The 19,802-nt window shown below is 42.3% G+C and overlaps 1 protein-coding gene across 1 annotated transcript; it reads left to right on the plus strand.

Moving 5' to 3' along the window:
* The first annotated feature begins 8,548 nt into the window (after positions 1–8,548).
* Positions 8,549–10,129, plus strand: KCNA10 (potassium voltage-gated channel subfamily A member 10). Its single transcript, XM_078640526.1, has one exon. The coding sequence runs from the start codon at positions 8,549–8,551 to the stop codon at positions 10,127–10,129; it is 1,581 nt and encodes a 526-aa protein (XP_078496652.1).
* Positions 10,130–19,802: the final 9,673 nt, after the last annotated feature.

A 19,802-nucleotide genomic window follows, 5' to 3' on the forward strand; every position in this document is an offset into this window, starting at 1 on the left:
ATCTGTGTAGAGACAGCTTCAAGATTTACAGAGCTACTGAGCAGACGTACCTTTTCGGTGCTCCGGAGCGAGGGGCTGACACAGGTACTGTCACGGACATCAGCGGGAGCATCATGGCCCCAAAGAATGCGTCGGCGGCAGCCGCCAAAGCAAGGGCTGCCAGACTGGCTATGCGAGATGGAGTGGAGCTGGTTAAGCAGGCCGGTGTTGCTACAGATTCTGCGCTAATGTCGGCGGCCACACGGACGATCCCGGATCGGCTAGCGCTAACACAGTAAGCCCTGCACTCACTGGTACAACAGCTGGGGGAGAATTGAGGATAAATGAAACAGGGGAGGAAAATGTTCAAAATGACAAAACTGACACTGTCTTATCACCAAACGCCCCCCCCGCATACAACCATTGATAACATTATTCCTTCAGTGCCCCAGTTGCATATGGGCGACAACATAATGCCTGGTGAAATGGGGGGGGCAGCTCCGGGCATCAACGCCAATTTGGGTGATCAGCCAGGGACTAACGTGGGATCAAATTGGACAGGTGGGCTCCAGACCGAGTCTGGTGCCAAAGGGTCAGGGATAGCTGAGGCTGGTGAAAAATGTACCGAGGTGGACCAGGATAAAGATAAAGACCCGAGCGACTTCTACTCATTCTCAGAAGAACTCGAGTGGTCCGATGACACTGGTTCTCCCATAAGCGACGCAAGTGAGGATGAAATGACCACGAAAGGTCCTAAGGCAGGCCAAAAAACTGTCCTAAAACGGAAAAAGAGCCATCACGGAGCAGCGGAGTTAGCATGGGATTACACTCCGTCAAATCAGCTCACAGTACGGTCAGTACCGTCAGGTTTGGTAAATGCACCACAACAATCAGATTCCCCAGGATATCTAAATCCAACCTCACCCACACTCGAAACTGTACTACAAGCCATAGCCACGCACATAGAAGAGACATCTCAAGACGGACGGAAGGCCCAAGCAGCTCTTCGCAAAGTGCAAGGGGTGGTGCGCAAGCTGACAAGAACAGTCGGTGCATTCGGCGACAGCCTGGCAGAATTAGAGTCTCGAATTGTTTCTAATGAGTCTGAAATTGCCGCAAATCACAAGCAGGTTGATGCACATGAGGCGGAACTGTCAGATGTGAGGTGGAAGTTGGAGGACTTCGAAAATCGTCTACGAAGGAATAACCTACGCAGGTTAGGTATCCCTAAGGCAATGGAAGGGGAAGATGTTCGCTCCTTTGTAATACAACTTTTTCGCGACTCTCTGCCTGAACTATCCAGCTGGAACTGGGACTCAGAAGTCCAACGGGCCCATCGCGTTCCTCTCACTCTAAGACATCCAGCCAAACCTGGGGGGTATCCACGGGCTATTCTAGTCTATTTTGGCAACTTCCTTCTAAGACAGGCAATCTCTGAGAACGCCAGGCCTGAAGCTAAACGCTTTAGGGGTTCAACATCCTACCTCGTACACCCGGACTTTTGACACACAACTGTGGAAAGGAGGTGGCGTCTCCGCCAACTCATCAAACCCTTCCAAGAAAAGAAGGTGCAGGCATACCTGAACAATCCTGCTCGACTGAAAGTTATAAATGGGGGACAAACACAATTTTTCACCTCTGAGATCAAAGCAAAAGAGTATCTAGATGGTCTTAACTAAGATATGATTTATAATCTAGAGTACAAGGATGTCTAATAAGCTTAGTCGGTAATCACAATTTTAGATTATAGGCCGATTATGGTCTCTCATGGTGTATGCAGAAAGCAATTAATTTGGTGGGTTAGGTACAATCTGCATTGCCGTATCTGCATTGCCGTATATATGATTAACTAAGGGTTAAAAAGGGGGGAGAAGGAATGAATGAATGGGGGAAAGAGAAAGAAAGAAAGAGATGAGGAGGGAAAAAAAGGTGAAAAAGAAGAAGAAAAGTAGACAAAAAATAACATGATATAAGGATTTAAGTTTGCATAACCCACAGGATAATTACAAACGGTATATTTAATTTAAGCACTGGTCAGCAGATGCACTTTCATCAAACAGACTCTTATGGAGTCTACACGCCTCACTCTGGGGGCTGGGGAGGGGGGTGATGGGGGGAGAGGGGAAGGGGGGTTCGGGTTAGGGGTAAAGGGGAGAAAAAACAATAAAAAAAGCAACCAAAATTGTACAAATAATATCTACATGCCAGGCATAATTTCTATACAGGCTAAAACCAGAAGAATTCATATCAGGCCTCTCTCATCTAACCCAAAAAAAATATCATGGGTAAACTAAAATTATGCTCCTGGAATGTGGCGGGACTTAACGATAGGGATAAAAGTGCCCGATTACATGGGTTAATCAGGCAAAACCCATTTGATGTACTCTACTTCCAGGAGACCCATAAACCATGGGATGAAAGGGATTTATTAAAGGTCCCCGGGTATAATCTGTTGGCGACTACAACACAGACATCTAGAACCCGGGGTGTCGCCATATTAGCCAGAGCTTTTTTGGGACAGGCCACATGCAAATCAGTTGATTCCCTAGGAAGGTGGGCTATTATAGAGCTAAAAATCGGTATTACAATATGCACAGTGTACGCCTCTAATCAAGATGACCCATGTATATTTGAGGAACTAGAACTGGAGTTAGCCTCCTGGCCCAGAACATTAATACTTTGTGGGGACTTTAATATTTCTTTGGGGTGTAAGGGGATAAGACATAATCAAGACACCTATATATATGCCGGACGTAAACTGAAAGTGTTTAGAGCCATCTCCCAACTTAGAGAGAGTTTAGATCTAATTGATATTTGGGACTTAAAACATCAATCGAACCCCGGCTACACCTACTTTTCATATACCCATAATAAATATGTCCGGATCGATTACATATGGTCAACTAGAGATTGCTCTGATGAGGCGCAAATCAGCAAATCTCCAAAGACAATCTCAGATCATAACCTGCTAGCCCTCACACTTGATATTACCAATCTTAATAGGCCACGCTCCACCTGGTCTTTTGATAGAAAACTACTGGTAAACAAAGATTATATCAAATATATTAAGACATGGACTCAGTTTTTTTTTTACTGTAACCGATATAGTGCATTCAGGGGTACAGTATGGGATTGTTTCAAAGCTGCCCTAAGGGGAGAGACAATTAGCTTTGTAGCTAAATGTAAGAAAGAATCAGATAAAGCCAATAACCTACAGATGCAAGAGCTAGTTAATATAGAGGAAGAACACACCACTCTAATAATGCAAGGTGAGAATGGGGGAACCACTCTAAGGAAAATCCTTATTCTTAAAACCGAGCTAAATAGTAGGCTTACCCAGAAGGCGGCTGAGACCTTCCAGGCAAACCGTAATAAAATCTACGAAGATGGGGAGAGAGTATGGAAGCAGCTTGCTCTACGCACTCGCCAGAAGCAGTCTCTTAATACAATTACTACTATCGAAGCAGAGGGACAGGAGTATACAACACCGGAAGATATATTGGAAACTTTTAGACAATATTATCAAAAATTGTATCAAAACGAGGATATGACCGATCAAGAAGCAATCAGAGATGCCCTGAGTATATGGCTAACCGAGACTGGATCAAACAAGATCATTGATGATACCACCAGGGAAGATCTTGAAAAGAATATTACGCATATTGAATTACAACTGGCCTTGTCAGAACTGGCCTCGGGTAAAGCCGCGGGTCCCGATAAACTCCCATTAGAATTGTATAAAATTCTCGGAGAACATATAACACCTTATTTCTTAGACCTATTCGTAGGGATTCAAGGAAGCGGCATCCCTCCTGAATCATGGAAAGAAACAAATATAGTTATCTTTCCCAAAAAGGATAAGCCCCAAAACTGCCATCATCGTACCGCCCAATCTCCTCAATAAACTCGGATTCAAAGTTATATTCAAAGATCTTGGCCAATCGGCCAGGAGGGTCATCGAACATCTGGTCTCCCCGTGGCAGCATGGCTTTATCCCTGGTAAGTCTACCACAGATCACACCCGTAGGGCCATATCGCTATTTGATATCATGAAGGCAACGGGAGGCCAGATGTTGATGATCCGGCTCGATGCCGAGAAGGCTTTCGATCGAGTTTCTTGGGAATTCTTATGGGCGGTGCTCGATCAAAACAACTTTGGGCCTTGTATTTCTAAATCAATAAGGGCAATGTATCATGATCCAAAAGCCAGGGTGCTAGTGATGGGCCAGGAATCCAGGTTATTTGATATATTAAGAGGAACGAGGTAGGGATGTCCATGCTCCCCGATTTTGTTCACCATGTACATAAATCCCCTGATTCTGAAACTATTAGCAAGCGATGCAATTAAACCTGTTACGGTTGGTCCCCATGATACTAAGATACTTGCTTATGCCGATGACGTGGCGGTAGTAACACCTAACCCCTCCGAGGCAATAGATGAAATAGCGTTGATTACTCAAGCCTTTGGTCAGATCTCTGGATATTCTCTCAATCGAGATAAAACAATGGGTATTTGCACAGACAATATTCGATTTGACGACCCTAAGAAGGTAGATAATGCCGTATATCTAGGAATATGTATATCCCCTATGGCAGAGAGCATTAATAAATTAAACTATGAACCCCTACTGAAGACTATTATGAAAGATCTAAAGAGGGTTGACAGTGTTCACCTCTCAATCATTGGGAGAGGGAACTTTCTGAAAATGAATATCCTCCCTAGGCTGTTGTATTTATTCCGCGCTATTCCCTTAATAGAGGAAGATAACATCATTAAAACAATAGAAACTCAAATGAGTAAGTTTATTTGGAATTATGGGAAAGTCAGGAGGTCCTTGAATTACCTGTCCCTTCCACCACTAAGAGGTGGGTTAGCAATCCCCAATATAATGCTCTATCTGTGGGCCACTCTACTCCAGCAAATGTCACCTTTATTCAATATAAATACAACATATCTAAACATCAAGGAAAATGTCACACTTTCGATTTAAGAACTAGCGTTAGGAAACAAAGCAAAAGGCCTTCTGCTAAGACAATTAGAACCGTCTTACTATAAGAAGGTTAAGTTCAAGATTATAAATAGCGCTTGGAGAATCTGGAAGAAAACCTCGAGACACCTCGCTATATCAAAATTTAACAAATACACACCACTATGGCATCCCTACCTGTTACCTAGGCAAGCTACCGACGACATTTCCAGGAAATAGGAAAACTTGGGGGTGTTATTTTTAGGGGATTTCCACAATGGTGACCCAGATACTAGGTTTCTGAACCTTTAAAATAAGTTCTCTATCCCGAATACAGATATTGTTAAGTTCATCCAAGTCAATACCATCCACAACTTAAAAATCCCGCATATCTCTTTGTCAAACATCCCCTTACTTGACTGTATAGGAAAATCATCAACAAGGATAGGTACCCTGTATGACATATTAATGGAAAGTCAGAAGGATGATCTGGAGCATACTGAATCTGCATGGGCAAATAAACTCAACAATCCTAATGTTGACATCGAATTGTCACTGCAGCTTATATCTAAGTTATTTGTTTACTCTAACTTAAAGGCTCAGTTGTATAAAACGATATATAATTTATACTATACACCTGAAAAACTGTATACTTGGGGGAAAAGAGATAACGCTGAATGCCCTAGATTCATATGTTCTATGAATGTGAGAAATTAACACCCTTCAGACAAATGATAGCTACATTTTGGGAAGAAATGTTTGGCCACATAGTCGCAGAATCGCCCACCCTATATTTGTTAGGATATGATAATTCTCTCAGGCACAGTAAGGAAGAGGAAACATGTCTGTTTTTGGGCACGGCAGTTTACAGAATAATTCTAGCAGCTCGCTGGAAGGAGGCTGATCCCCCTAATTTTCAAATATGGTTAATGCGCTATTTGGGGATCTATAACCAAGAAAAGGCAATATATGCAGCTAGAGGGAAAAGGGCCAGACTGCAAGGGTGTAGAATTTGGGAGCCAATCGATGCTTGGAATAATGATATTAGATATGCATAAAGAAATATCATCTTTTATTCAGCTTTTAATTTTCGTATTCCATAGTGATTCTAAATTCTACAGTGATGTCAAAATCTTTTATAGTACACTTTTTTTTATTTTGTCGATAATATGATGTTTTTTAGCCATATGACCTATATTAATACTATGAAATATTTATGCTGATATATGTAATACTTGTGAATATGCCTTCTTTTTGTACGATCTTTTGTGTTGCTAAATAAAATATATTTAAAAAAAAGTAAATTCTTTGGAGGAATAATATAAACATTCTTCACTGATTTCTAACTTCCCAATAAGGTTTTGTTTGAAGACATAAGCTCTTTTTTCTGGACGAACCTTGCGTAGTGAGTTCACTAACAACACAGGATACTTTCCACTTTCCACTCCTCATTCATTATTGCTGGTCACCACTATCACTATTCAAAGCAATCTGGCAACTTCCCCATGTATCCTCAATGCACTTTTGCATATGAGTTGGCATTCTTGAGAGGTTGCCCTTCAATACGTTTTTTTAACCAGTACATGCACCACTTTGTGCTGTACATGCATCTACATTCTGGAGATCATATCTGCTATTCCATCTGAGGTTAGCAGTTTCGTCAAACACTTCTGATCACATTTGTAAAGCGGTTTTGACCGTAACAAAACTATGAAATGCCACCAAAACAATGTTGCAACAAAGGTATTCAGTCCAAAATATTCTGAACAGGATGTTTCACAGAAATAGGTTTATAATGAATGTTTTTTGACAGAAATGATGGGAGGGAGCAATATTCCTTGCAATCTCCTCCCAAATATGGTACACTTCCTCACCTGCAGCTATGTTGTAGCATAAATTGGCACTAATCTTCTCAACAACCGCTGACTTTTGATGGTCACAAGTCATCGTTAACCACTTGAAAGAGAAATTAACGTCATCGCATGCACTTTGCTTAGGACCACAGACCATTTTGTGGCCTATGTGGGCCCCAAAATGGTGTCCGTGTCAGACCACGCACTTGAGCCCACATTCATATGTAATGATGGACAGCCTTCATCATTAGGGACTTCTGTGAGGCACACCACTGCACTAACATTCCAGAGCAGGGATGCTGCTCAGTGAGGAAGCTAAGAGTATGAAGTCATGCTCAAGCGACTGAATCGTTGGAGCTAGTTAATCGGTGACACACAATAACTCACCACTACCCATAGACACACTAATGTAGGCTATTCTTCGATTCTCCTTGGTTGTCTTTTTTCTGTGACCTGAATCCTGGGTTCTAACCAATACCAGGTTGTTTGAGTCACTCGTCTCCAGTTCTGTAGCGGCTCGCCTTCTACCCATCACTACTCCACACAGGTATCCCAGAATGCACATGGGTTATTCGAGTTTATTCGGATAAACGACATGCTTCCTCGCCTGCCTCCAACCCCACTTGGGACTACCCAGGATAATATCTAAATTGAAACTCGAAATACGTAACGTAAATATACATAACTGGTTGATAAAGTGAAGCGAGGACGCACCTTACATTGCAATTAAAAGCAATTTACAACACTCTCATTGTACCATCAAAATGCGTTTTTAAAAACCTGCATCCTGTCTCCCACTCCCACCATTCTGTTCCAGCTTCCCCTTGCAAAAATCCCCAAAAAGTAACAGATGTCCTGACACCCTCCATCATCACACTCTGAAGCGTTCCTTCCCTTCACAGCCGCAATGCCATGCGCTTGACTCTCATTGAGAGTGGAGAGATGGCTCTTTTATAACAGCACTTTTGATTGACTGCTGTCAGTACAGAGAGGAGAGAGTGGATAATAGATATTAGAAGAGCTCGAACAAAATCCACATCCAGGCCTTTCCACTTGTCTGCAGAACCAAAAGATAAGAGGAGGTGGTGTTGGACACAGAGACCCTCTTTTAACATTTAACCATTTTCCTTGTGTCTGAGTAAGCTTTAGCGATCAAGCTAAAGACCAGATAAGCGACTGCTTCACCGAGTGACATCACAGCAGTGACAATCTGGTATCCACGCTAATGTTTTCCTATTAAAGCCATTGATAACAAGTAAATAATTGAAGAGTAGACACTAGAAGAAATTAGGAGAGCGCTGATGATGAGAGGTGGCAGGAATAGGATCGGTGGGGAATATTATGTAAGTCTTCCTTTGTATGCTGTTGTTGCTCTTCGACAATTGTTAGAAAATAACATAAAATAACAATATGAAAAGGTTGCAAATATACTTCATTAAGTTTAACTGTACGACTCCCTAGATACTGTTTAAGCTCTTGCTGTTGTTGCTAGGAACTTTGGAAGGTCCTCTGTTTATACTGAAAAGTACTGTACTGAGATACAGAAGCAAATTATAGATTTTTCATACATTTGGACACAAATGTTTGAACCTGTTTTGACTAGTTACAATCTACTGTATTCGTTGGAAATAGAGCGATAATCCGTCATCCATGTATCTGTATTCTATTCCAGGTTCTGAAGATAAATAGAAGATACATGCTACCAGCTGAGGCAACTTCTTCTCACCCAGCTGCTTCATGATAGTGGAGATGGCCACTTGGAAAGAAATGGAGCTGCGAGATACCTTTTGCGAAAGCATGGAAAGCGGCGAGGAAAATGCTGCCTGCTGCAAAGAGTCCACTTCTGCCAATCTGTATGAGAAATCAGAGTCAACCAGTGCCAGCCTTATGTCCAACTGGAAACTTCTAGTGAATGGGAATTCCACCAATGAGGCCTTCCTTTCCCGTTTCTCCAAGGAATGCAATGACAGCTTGGGAATTGGACAGGTGAGCTTGGAAGAAGGGAACCAAAGAGTGATCATTAACATTGCCGGGCTCAGGTTTGAAACACAGCTCAAAACACTCAACGAGTTTCCTGACACTCTCCTTGGAGATCCCCACAAGAGGATGCAGTTCTTTGATTCCATGAGAAACGAGTATTTCTTTGACAGAAACAGGCCGAGTTTTGATGGTATATTATACTACTACCAATCCGGTGGCAAAATCAGGAGACCAGCAAACGTCCCTATTGATGTGTTCGCCGATGAGATTGTGTTTTATGAGTTGGGAAATGACGCAATGGAGCAGTTCAGGGAAGATGAGGGGTTCATCAAGGATCCTGAGGTGCCTTTACCAACAAATGACTTTTACAAACAGTTCTGGCTACTCTTTGAGTATCCAGAAAGCTCCAATGCTGCGAGAGGAGTCGCTTTGGTCTCCGTTTTGGTCATTATAATCTCCATTCTCATTTTCTGTGTGGAGACTTTGCCCGAATTTAGGGAAGAAAAAGAATTTCCAACAACTAAAGATGGTAACAACTCCACTTCCATTGCTAAGTTGCCGAACACTTTCACTGACCCATTCTTTGTGATAGAAACGGCCTGTATTATTTGGTTTTCATTTGAACTCGTGGTGAGGTTTACCGTGTGCCCCAGCACAACAGAGTTCTTCAGAAACATCATGAATATCATCGATATTGTGTCCATCATTCCTTATTTTGTGACTCTGATAACTGAATTAATACAGCAGACAGAGCCCACAGGGCAGCAGAATATGTCACTGGCTATTTTGAGAATCATTCGACTTGTCAGGGTGTTCAGGATTTTTAAGTTGTCAAGGCACTCCAAGGGGTTGCAAATTTTAGGGCAGACATTAAAGGCCAGCATGAGGGAACTTGGTTTGTTGATCTTCTTTTTGTTCATTGGAGTGATTCTTTTCTCCAGTGCTGTCTATTTTGCAGAAGTGGACGAACCTCAGTCGCAGTTCACCAGTATCCCTGATGGCTTCTGGTGGGCTGTCGTCACAATGACTACGGTGGGCTACGGAGATATGTGTCCAATCACAGTTGGAGGGAAAATGGTGGGCACCCTCTGTGCCATTGCAGGGGTGTTAACAATTGCTCTTCCGGTCCCAGTGATTGTTTCAAATTTCAACTACTTCTACCATAGGGAAACCGAGAATGAGGAAAGACAAGCGGTTCCAGCAGAGGTAGAAAAACTCCAATCACTGACCATTACAAGAACAGGAAGTGAGGCGTCTCTGAACAAGAACAATGGAGCATGTGCTCGTGACCAAGCAAACAATGGAAAGCCAAGCCTCTTCAATAAACACAGAGAATTAGGAGACGTTTAAAGGCATGCTGGCTTAAAAAATGTACCTTATGTTTCTCATCGTTTATATGTTTCTAAAATGAACATGTTTTATTAAATAAAATGGGCGAATGTCCTTTTGATGTGTGTCCCAAATGACGGAGAAGTAAAAAAGGAAATTATAGCTTCACATATTCAATAATCATCCTATCAGTCTGTTATGAGACTCATGGATAAAGGAGAAAATAACTTTTATACAGGTGTTCACAAGCTTTGAACTTGTTAGGGCAAACATTATCACTACCTCTTCAGAGGTTAAATATTCATTGGACTACTGTTAAACTCTCTTAAAATGAGAACTGACACCGGAGAGTTAACGCTACATACTATAAGACAACAAATTCACAGAAGCAAACCTGTTGAACTATATTTTCAGCACTGCAAACAATTTATCGCATCCTTGGTCTCCAAATCTCTATTTTGTATTTTTAAAAGTTTGCAGTTTTGAACGTCGGGGCAGATTTACGAGAAAGTGCTACAGCGTAGCACGCAAGCCCTTTGGCAGTGGCACTTCCAAAGCACATGAATGTGACATATTTACAATAATATGTTGTATTCCTGTGCTATCCCCTGCGCTGGAGCCCAAACAGCTGCCATGTGCTGGCACAGGCACCCTTGCACTATGGTGCAAGGATGACTTCGTCATGGGGAGATTGTTTTTGTGCAGGAAGGGGCACCTTCCTGTACAAAAACAATCACTACAGTGTAGTATTCACACGCACATGGGTGTTGTGTGGGAACACCCACAGCAACACCCTTGGAACGCCCTTTTCAGGCAAAGTGCTGCGTGTTAAGGGGCTATATTTACAAGGACAGAAAAAGCCATGAAGGGTGGCTTTTCCTGTCCTTGTAAATATGGGGCAGAGAAATACGCCACTGGGGGCTTGTAAATCTGCCCCAACATCGGTAGCAGACTAATTTTTTACATCGAGTTACAGGAAACAGTCTGAACTGCTGCATAACACTAATAAACGTATGTCCTGACATAAGTGCATCAACGGTAAATGCATGGACTCTTGAAATATAAGGTATCAGCCTTCACACTGGGCTGTTGATTCGAATGCTGACCTTGAGGCATGTTATTTTATACAAGTGGCACACTACTGTTTCAAATAATTATGTATTAGCCCAGAGCCGGAGTGGTCACCAAGGACATGTGAGACATTTCTACTAGCCAGGCCGTTTATACACTGACCCCATAATTTTGATGCCCCTATATTACTAATAGTAGAGATGGAAAAGCTAGTGCTCTAATGGTTGACCTTTCCATAGGTAATTGACGACCTAATAGCACAGGCGGGGGACAATTGCCCAGTCTTTTGTATCAAAAGGCTGCACCTTAGTCTTCTTTCAAAGCGAAACTGTAAAAAGCTTCAGCCCCTACAGCAATCATCGACAGAAGACCAGTGTTTAGAGATCTCTTTGATTTCAAAGAGAGGAACATTATGAATGAGTACATCTAGGTAAATTGTTGTTTCATATCTTCATAAAGCACTCATCCACTTGATGCTGATAGACACCATACATACTGCTTGGGCTGCAAGAAGAAGCGGGTCTTTAGTTCTTTATTACAGGTCATGTATTCTTCATTATTCATAAGGTTGTTTTGGCAAATAACTCAAGAGATTGGCATTTTGACTTGAAAATTGCAAGACTCCTCTGTAAAACCTCAGAAACTTTGTGACAGTTAAAAGAAGTCTGTCTGCCAGTCATAAGTGATGGCCAGGAGGATAGTCATGAAACAAGTCAATTGACTTGTGCATCAACAACTTCTACAGCATAGTCTTGGAAGTCCACCAGAGCTGTGCGGGAAGCCTGCTAAAAAATCTGGGAGATCTGCATAACTTTCATTTAAACTGTGAGGGGGCATCATTTTCATTCAATCTGGCACCATATTGACATTTTTTGTAGACCGGGTATGAGACACCTTCGCTGGGAAAATAGCCATGACAAAGTGTACTTAAGTGACTCTACTGTGGATATTTATTAATCCATTTGCCGTCCTAAAGAAACCCTTGAGAGTCTATAGGGATGCTGCCACCTTCATTCTTATGTGCTGCCGTTTTACTACAAATGCCTATTTCCTATGACAGTGCATGCCATGGATGAAATTGTGAACGATGCTAGTCATTTATAAGTAGGTATCCTGCACACTGCTCTTCAAATGGGGAAGCATTCCAGTGCCAACCACTTGGAGGCTTACATCCCCATCAAGTAGAGGATATTGTGAAGGTGAAAGTAGGCTAAAATGCGCAGTGAAATCCAGAATGCCTTATTAATTCACTATATTTGCGTTGCAGATTTAACATTTGTTATAGTGTAGGTATGTCACAATATTGCTGCTATGTATTAATCTCCCTGACATACCGTCAATAAATAAAGATGTATGTAAAATCCACATGCAATTAGCTATATTTTCTGTAACTTAAGAAGTAAGTGATCAAATATCTTTAAAACCATGCTTGAGATATCCTTGTGCCCAGTATGCGCTCTCAATGCTTTCTTTCAGTGAGATTTACGTACTGCAAATCAACCGAAGTACATAACGACATTAAACTTTGCACCATCGTTGTATCATAAGCAAGTCATGACTGCAGATTTGAAGTATGGTATCACTCCAGCTCAACATAACACGTGCAAGAGAGAAGGAGATAAACTGCCCTACACCCTCCTAGGAAGACAACGCTGCCACAAAAGTATAGCAGATGCTGGACAATAAAGGGATCCAGGTCACTGAATTATAAATACCTTAATGTATCCAGGCTATTTGCCTTTATTGGTGGGTACATTAGGTAAGGTTAAAATTGGTGGGGCGGTAATATGAGAGCAATGACACATCTTCCTAGAAGCCCATTAGTGTCTGAGGCACTCCTCTGGGTCAGCCATCCCTAACTTCCTCTTGGGGCCCTATTTGCCTGCTTGCTTTTTAAGAGGAAAAATAGTGAAAGGATAAGAAATTACTAACGTGTTCAAGAGAGTCCCACCTGAAATGCACAAGGAGAATGACCCTAGAGGGGATCCCGGCTTCTTGATCGGAGAGGGGAAGGGCGTCCTTTGTGGTCACACATTCATCAAAAGGCCAACCGTGCCAGTAAACCTGCTCGGCACCCGCTCTCTGCTGACCTGAATCCCTTTATTGTCCAGTAGCTTTTATCTAAGAACGCCCTCCTACGTCGAGTCAACAGGAGTTTGAGTCTGCCCTGGAGCTACTGCCCTTTCAGGGTGGGGAGAAGTTGCCGATTATGAAGTATTTCACAATTTTGCATGTGAGGATGACCTTCCCTCCCTTTAGCACTGAAATAGGATTTATGTGACCATCAAAGTGGGACTTGTTGGATGTTTGTTTTTAGGCAAGACTACCAATTGCCTACTATACCTGCAGCTGCCGTACTTGCGTCAACATGATCCCTCCAGCTCAAGACACTACTGTCACTCAAGGGTGACACAATGTATGTGGTAGCACTATGAGGTAGTATTTCAATATAATCTTCAAATAAGCTACTCACCATCTGCACATAAAATTGTTTTAAGGAAATTGGATTCTTCCTCTGTTTCAGAGGTAGTAAAATGAATTCAAGTGCGCTGAGTGGAGCAACCGCATGAGACCAATAAATGTTCAGATCGTTGCTTGGAACTAATAAATATACTACAAATCCCCAAATACTCGTCCTCAAACAGAAAATAAAAAGTAACACTACCTACTAACTCAATGAGTTAAAATGCTGTGCCAATAATTTCAAAGTCATTCCCCACCATTTCTCTTCTGTCACCATTAGGTGCCTGTAAAAATTACATTTTATTTAATGTATTATTTATCGAGCACTTATGCAATCAAAAGAACACGTTGGCATTAAGAAAGGCTTGCCAAAAGAACACATTTTGACTAAACAGACAAAATTAGCGAAACAGCTGGTTGTAGGATTTTTGTTAATGCGAGGTGGTCAAGCAGGGGCATGTGCAAGCTGTGCACATGCACAGGGCCACCAAACCCCAGGGGCTGCCGTGACAATATATATCCTTAATATAATAATCCTCTGAGGATGGATACATATTTGCGTAGCGGCCCCTGGTAGGGATATGGCGGTCTCCGGCTCTGTTCCACTTCCAAATACCCTGACCCCCCCTCCCCTCTTCACTGGCCTCCGCGACTGCGTTCTTCCTGGTCCCTGCCTGATTGGCTTCTTTTTTCCCTACCCACTGCTGGCCACGTCGTGTGTCACAATACCCTCCTCCTCCTAAATTTTATTGTTCTGAGACGAATTCGGAAGGGTAGGAGCAGCTGCAGGTACTGGTCATCTAACGCCTTTTCTGGATCCTTTATTAAAACACCCTCCTGAGCTCTGGAGGGCTCCGCCCCGCCGGGACCCCTTCTTCCGGGGCCCCCTACCTACGCTCCCTGCTCAGGGCAGCCATGAGCCTAGAGCTGCCTCAGGGTCGAGGTAATTTTACATGTTATGACTGCAAGCCCCACACGTGGAATGCAGAGTAAGAGAAGATTTGTCTCAGTTGCAGACCGGCAATTATATCAAACGGAAAAACCTCAATTGGCTACCTGTTTAATAAAACCGCTCATTAAACCAAAGTGCAACTTGCAATGACAAGGGAGGGATGTTATTTTGAAATTGTGATGTGTGAGAAAATAGAATTTCAGGAGAGCAAGCATCGCCAGGCAAGCAAGGTGAACCAGCACTGTACATGTTTCCAAAGATTGAATAACTTGGAGGAATGGTATGCATGCAAACCTCTTCAAGGTATGTTCAAGGACGTATTTAACTTGTCAGAAGACACAGCTTCTAATGCCCTAGATTAATGTGGGAGTAGGTCATTCACTCCAGGTTTTTTTCTTTGCATGATTGCACATGGTCCTAATAATCCCGTTATAAATTGAGGTAGGCACTTCACCAGTAGCCATTAAGTTGCAGGTAGGCTTTGTTACATTTACATCAGAAGTCAGTACATCGCAATAGACATCAGTTATCAGGTAAGAGCAAGTAAGTATTTAAAAATGAATAATAATAATCTGTGTGTGTGTGTGTACATATATATATATTTGTTTTTTTACTGGAAAAAACAAAGGTTAAAGTAATGTTTTAGTTAGGTGTCTACATGGGTTAAAAACTACTGGTCAAAAACCCGAAAAACACCTGAAATTTACCAGTTGTAGTTCATTGAGCTAACTATACCATGTGCCCACTCATGCACTGCTTATGACCTTACATATTACCTCACTCATAACATGTTAAATGACATCATTGATGACGTCAATGATGACAACATCCAATGAATGCAACAATGCGCTAGACTTATGGTCTGTACAGGTAGGTTCACATATTAATTGCAACATTTTGTAATTAATCTGTAAGTATCTATTTGTACAGTTTCTTTTAACTGATTCTTCCGGCTTGCATTTATGGATACCAGTGGCTTTCATTTCACACCGGTAACTTGTACACTCCTGTAGTCACAGGCGGATTCTCACAATTTCTCGGAGGGCAGGTCACAACACAAACACTTGGGCCAAATCTAGTTACACTGTCACCACAACCCCTCCATGCGTGGGAGCCACAATTTTAAGATGGCTGAACACGACATCATGTTTACTGACACCAGGAGGAACCATAGGTGGGGAGACCCTTCCATTTGTTACCCTCAACCTATTCATGACCATAGTCCTGCAGAAAAACTCCCCATACAGAACACCAATAGTGCTCACCCGAAAACATGAGGAGGTCCTTTCATACGCTGCAAACCATGCTTACAGGTACAGCGATGGGTCTTTATTTGAACACCAATTTACATCTACTACTTGTTGTGCCCTCAAACACACCCCACCTGCCCGAATTCACAACACCTAAAGATTCCTGTATTCCTGTGAAAATATATCCCCCTCAAAAGTGTAGGCAGTGGTACTTTATATTCCGGGTCTTTGAGCCAACCTTGATGAGGGCGGAGAAATAAATCATTATGAGACGTTTTTAATGAAGCACACCCCACCCACCAGATATCTGTAAACATAGGAAGTCTGCTACGGTGGGAAGAGGGACTTAGAGACGTAGAAAAGGCTTCAGGACTTTGATTTAAGCCTCAGACAAAAGTGATGGTCTTTAAAGTGTGTACTCACACTAAAAAGAAATGTTTTGATTTAATTGCTTTGTCACAGCAGCTTGAACCTCTTTTAAAATGCTTTATTTCAGAAAATATAAATTCAATTCAAAATGAACTAAACTCTGAGGAAATTGAGTTTTTTAAATATGAAGAACATGTTAAATACATCGAGAGGAATTGTAAAATATTCCCCAATGGGATTTAATTTACAATTCATTCACCATTTCCTCATGCTAAAAGTGGAAATCACTGTTCCCCTGGAGAGTAACGTTTCTTTTGCCTATGGTTAAATTTCCAAGATGACCAAAAAAAAACATGCTTTGTTTTATTTTTAAGCAAGCACAATGCGGACAGGCCTAGACATGGTGGTAGCATGAGGATGGCATAATACAATGGTGCAGCGGACCCCACTTTGCTCCCTTTTTGCCATTGAGATCCAGAGCTCCCTTCTCCACACCTGTTAGGGAGAATCCAGTAAGAAAAGGAAGGAAAAAATTTGAAGACCTAGAGCCCAGTTTTAGAAAATTGAGCCAGGAACTCTAAATACTTACTTTACTTGAGCGCACTCAACACTGGGCTAGCACATGACCTTGCAGTAACCAACTACTACACAAAACAACAAAGGAGGTGTCATCTTGGTAGTGCTGTCTGGCCCAGACCTTGCCTTGATGCATTTCAGATTCTCTGTTTTCTGATCCTACAAAAATGTGGTAAATCTCTCTTCACTACCCAAGTACTGATGGTCACAGTGGGTCCAGGGGAGGCCCCGCTGACATTTACCTATGGTACTTAAGGGGGTGGGGTCAACATTCTGAAGGGAGCATCATAAAGGCCCCAATGGCATACTGATAAGAATGGCCCAGGTCTTATTTGAAGTTCTACTCTGCTCATCACTTATGAGGTTCTACCATCTAGGGTTACTTTAGGGTTGTAGAGACACTAGATGCCAACTTGGAATCCACCACACACCTCTAAGTGGGATGGTTGCACCTGCTGGGAGTTCATCATGATTTGCAGTTGCCTCCCACTCTACAATCTCAATCCTTTCCTGTGCCCTACTGGCCCATCATACTAAATGTAGTTCATGCACCTGCAAAAGCGCACCAAAAGAAGGTCACACACCTTTTCTTCACTGCTAATCTTCAATCTGAAACCTCACCAACAAATCCTCATGAAGCACCAAAGGTGGCTGTGGCAGGATTAAAGACCTCACTAAAGATGATCTCATTGCTAGTTTCCAACTCTGCAAAGCTGAACTGAGAGAAGAAATAGCATCTGACCTTTCCATTGGCCTTTCAGAGCTAGATGCTGACTTGATTCCAAAATAGAAATCCCATGCTCTGATATTAACTATGTGGGAACAAGAGAACTTGATCAGGAAGCCAAGGCCAAATGACATGAACTAGCTGAATTCTTCAAAAAAACAACAATAGCCATCCTCCAAAGACAGCTGGCAACCCTACAATGTAAATATTTTGAGAATTGTTTAAAGTTTGACTAATTTTGTGTTTGGGAGGCTGAAGTAGGAATGGAGTGACATTTCTGGTAGGACTGTTCTCCTCACTGTTGTGGACGGCTACTTGGAGATCTGCCTTTGGAGGACCCAATGAGTTTGTCAGCAGCATTCTTCAGACATTTGGGACCCCAAAGATATCCAAGACAAGTTTCCCACTACAAGCAAAAGGAGAAAGCACTCCAAGCATCAAGAGGCAGGGCCTCAACCGTTGCTCAGAATCTGTAGTGCTCTTTGTAGTAAGACATTGCTCTGGCCACTCTCCTGAGACATCGGCAATGTTGTCTGATTACTGAAAGATTATGTTAGTCAGCAATCAAATCAGACACTGATGAATCTAATCATTTGGTATTTCTATTGAACTACAAAATGAACCCTGCCATGTTACGGACAGAAGCAATGTCCCTTAGACCCTGGGAAATCATCTTGGGGACGACGACCGAGAAACACGAACACAACAAGTGACTTTGAGAAGTTGCAAAGGAGACACCAGAAGATCAGTGGATCAAATCTAAAGGCCAGCATTGAAAAGGTCAAGCCTGACTATAGATAGTCTTGAGTGCATAATCCTGAGTGCATGGGGCTGAGGGTTAGACTTGATAAAGGATAACGATGGACTGGGTGGAGTGGGAGCACACCCAGGGTGGCATTCGTCCACTTCCCAAGCCTGAGCTGATACTGACTGCTCATGTGCTACATACAGTAGGGACGTAGAATGGCTTTTTTATTTCTGTCTGTCCCTTCTTACTTCTAATCCTTATTGCGTCTTCCTTTTTCTTTTGATGCTTCATGCTCTTACATTTTGACCTAGGGATGACCACCTGAGCCACTAGTTGTATCATATCACGCCAGTGTGGAAAAGAGGCCTATATAATTTAGGCCCACGGTGGTTCTCTGTGCGGATGGGGGGGGGGCATTACATGCACTGGTACATGGTTACTGTGTACTGTTTTGAAACTGGAATGTTTTGTTTATGTTAAAGCAGAGGGGAGTTATACATGTCATCAGGATTGATTGAATTGAATTACATGTACTGAATCCCCTCTGAGAAAAGCAGTAGTGGGCTAGGCTTTAGCAGCCAACACTGTACCGATTACTGTTGGGGACGCTCCCTCTGACTACACTTAATGAGTACAATTGTTTTACTTAATACGAAGGTGCTGAACTCTCCTCACAGTAGAATCAGACCCTGGAGGGCGTCCTGGGAAGAGGGATATGGCATCATAATCATACAAATGATTATGATGCCTAGGCCCAAACAAATCACTATGGAGTCTCTCTCTTCTTTAAAATATCCGAAGGTTTTACACCTATAGTAAGCGAGAAAACTAAAGATGAGAGATAGTTTATGGTCATGAGACAGGTTCAGAGCAGACAAGTCATGTTAGTCACTCTGTACGCTCCTAATGGTGGACAGGACACCTTCTTAGTAGCTTTTTTTTTAAAAAAAAAGGTTGCCTGGCATTGCATAGGGAAACATAGGAATAATGGGAAACTGTCACCTGGCCGAGACGATTAGAAGGATAGATCAAGTGCTTCCACAATACAGTTGACTGCTTTCTCTAAAATCCTTCCGAAAATGTTAAAAACCCTGGGCTTGCGTGGTGCCTTGTGAGAGCTGATTAAAAATACTCAGCTCCTGATGTGATCAGTCCCTAGCTGTTAAGAGGATACATTAGAAGTGTTTTGAGACTTCCATGCTATGTTGTACGCTTCAGACTTTTTCTCTGAGGAGAAGCAATCCATATACCTATCATGTGTCTCTGTCTCTCGCCTGCTCTTCAACCCTGATGAAATAGATGACCTTGAGGCCCATAACTAAAATTCTCAACAATTGGCAGCCATAAAATCCATCCAGATGCACAAAGCACCTGGCCTTGGTGGTTTCAATGGTGGCTTTTAATAATTCGCTGAACTCACATTTCACCAACCTTTTTAATACATTTTCGAAGGAAGGGAAAGTCACTGAGATGATGGGTGAAGACAACATTTCCTTAACTCCCAAGGCAGGAACAAATCCCAAACTATGCAGTTCTTA

The sequence above is a fragment of the Lissotriton helveticus genome, chromosome 5_1, assembly GCF_964261635.1.
Source record: "Lissotriton helveticus chromosome 5_1, aLisHel1.1, whole genome shotgun sequence".
In the NCBI taxonomy this organism is placed as follows: Eukaryota; Metazoa; Chordata; class Amphibia; order Caudata; family Salamandridae; genus Lissotriton; species Lissotriton helveticus.

Bases quoted from the DNA above. Each gene is read 5' to 3' on its own strand.
- KCNA10 (XM_078640526.1), top strand. From the start codon at position 8,549: ATGGCCACTTGGAAAGAAATGGAGCTGCGAGATACCTTTTGCGAAAGC.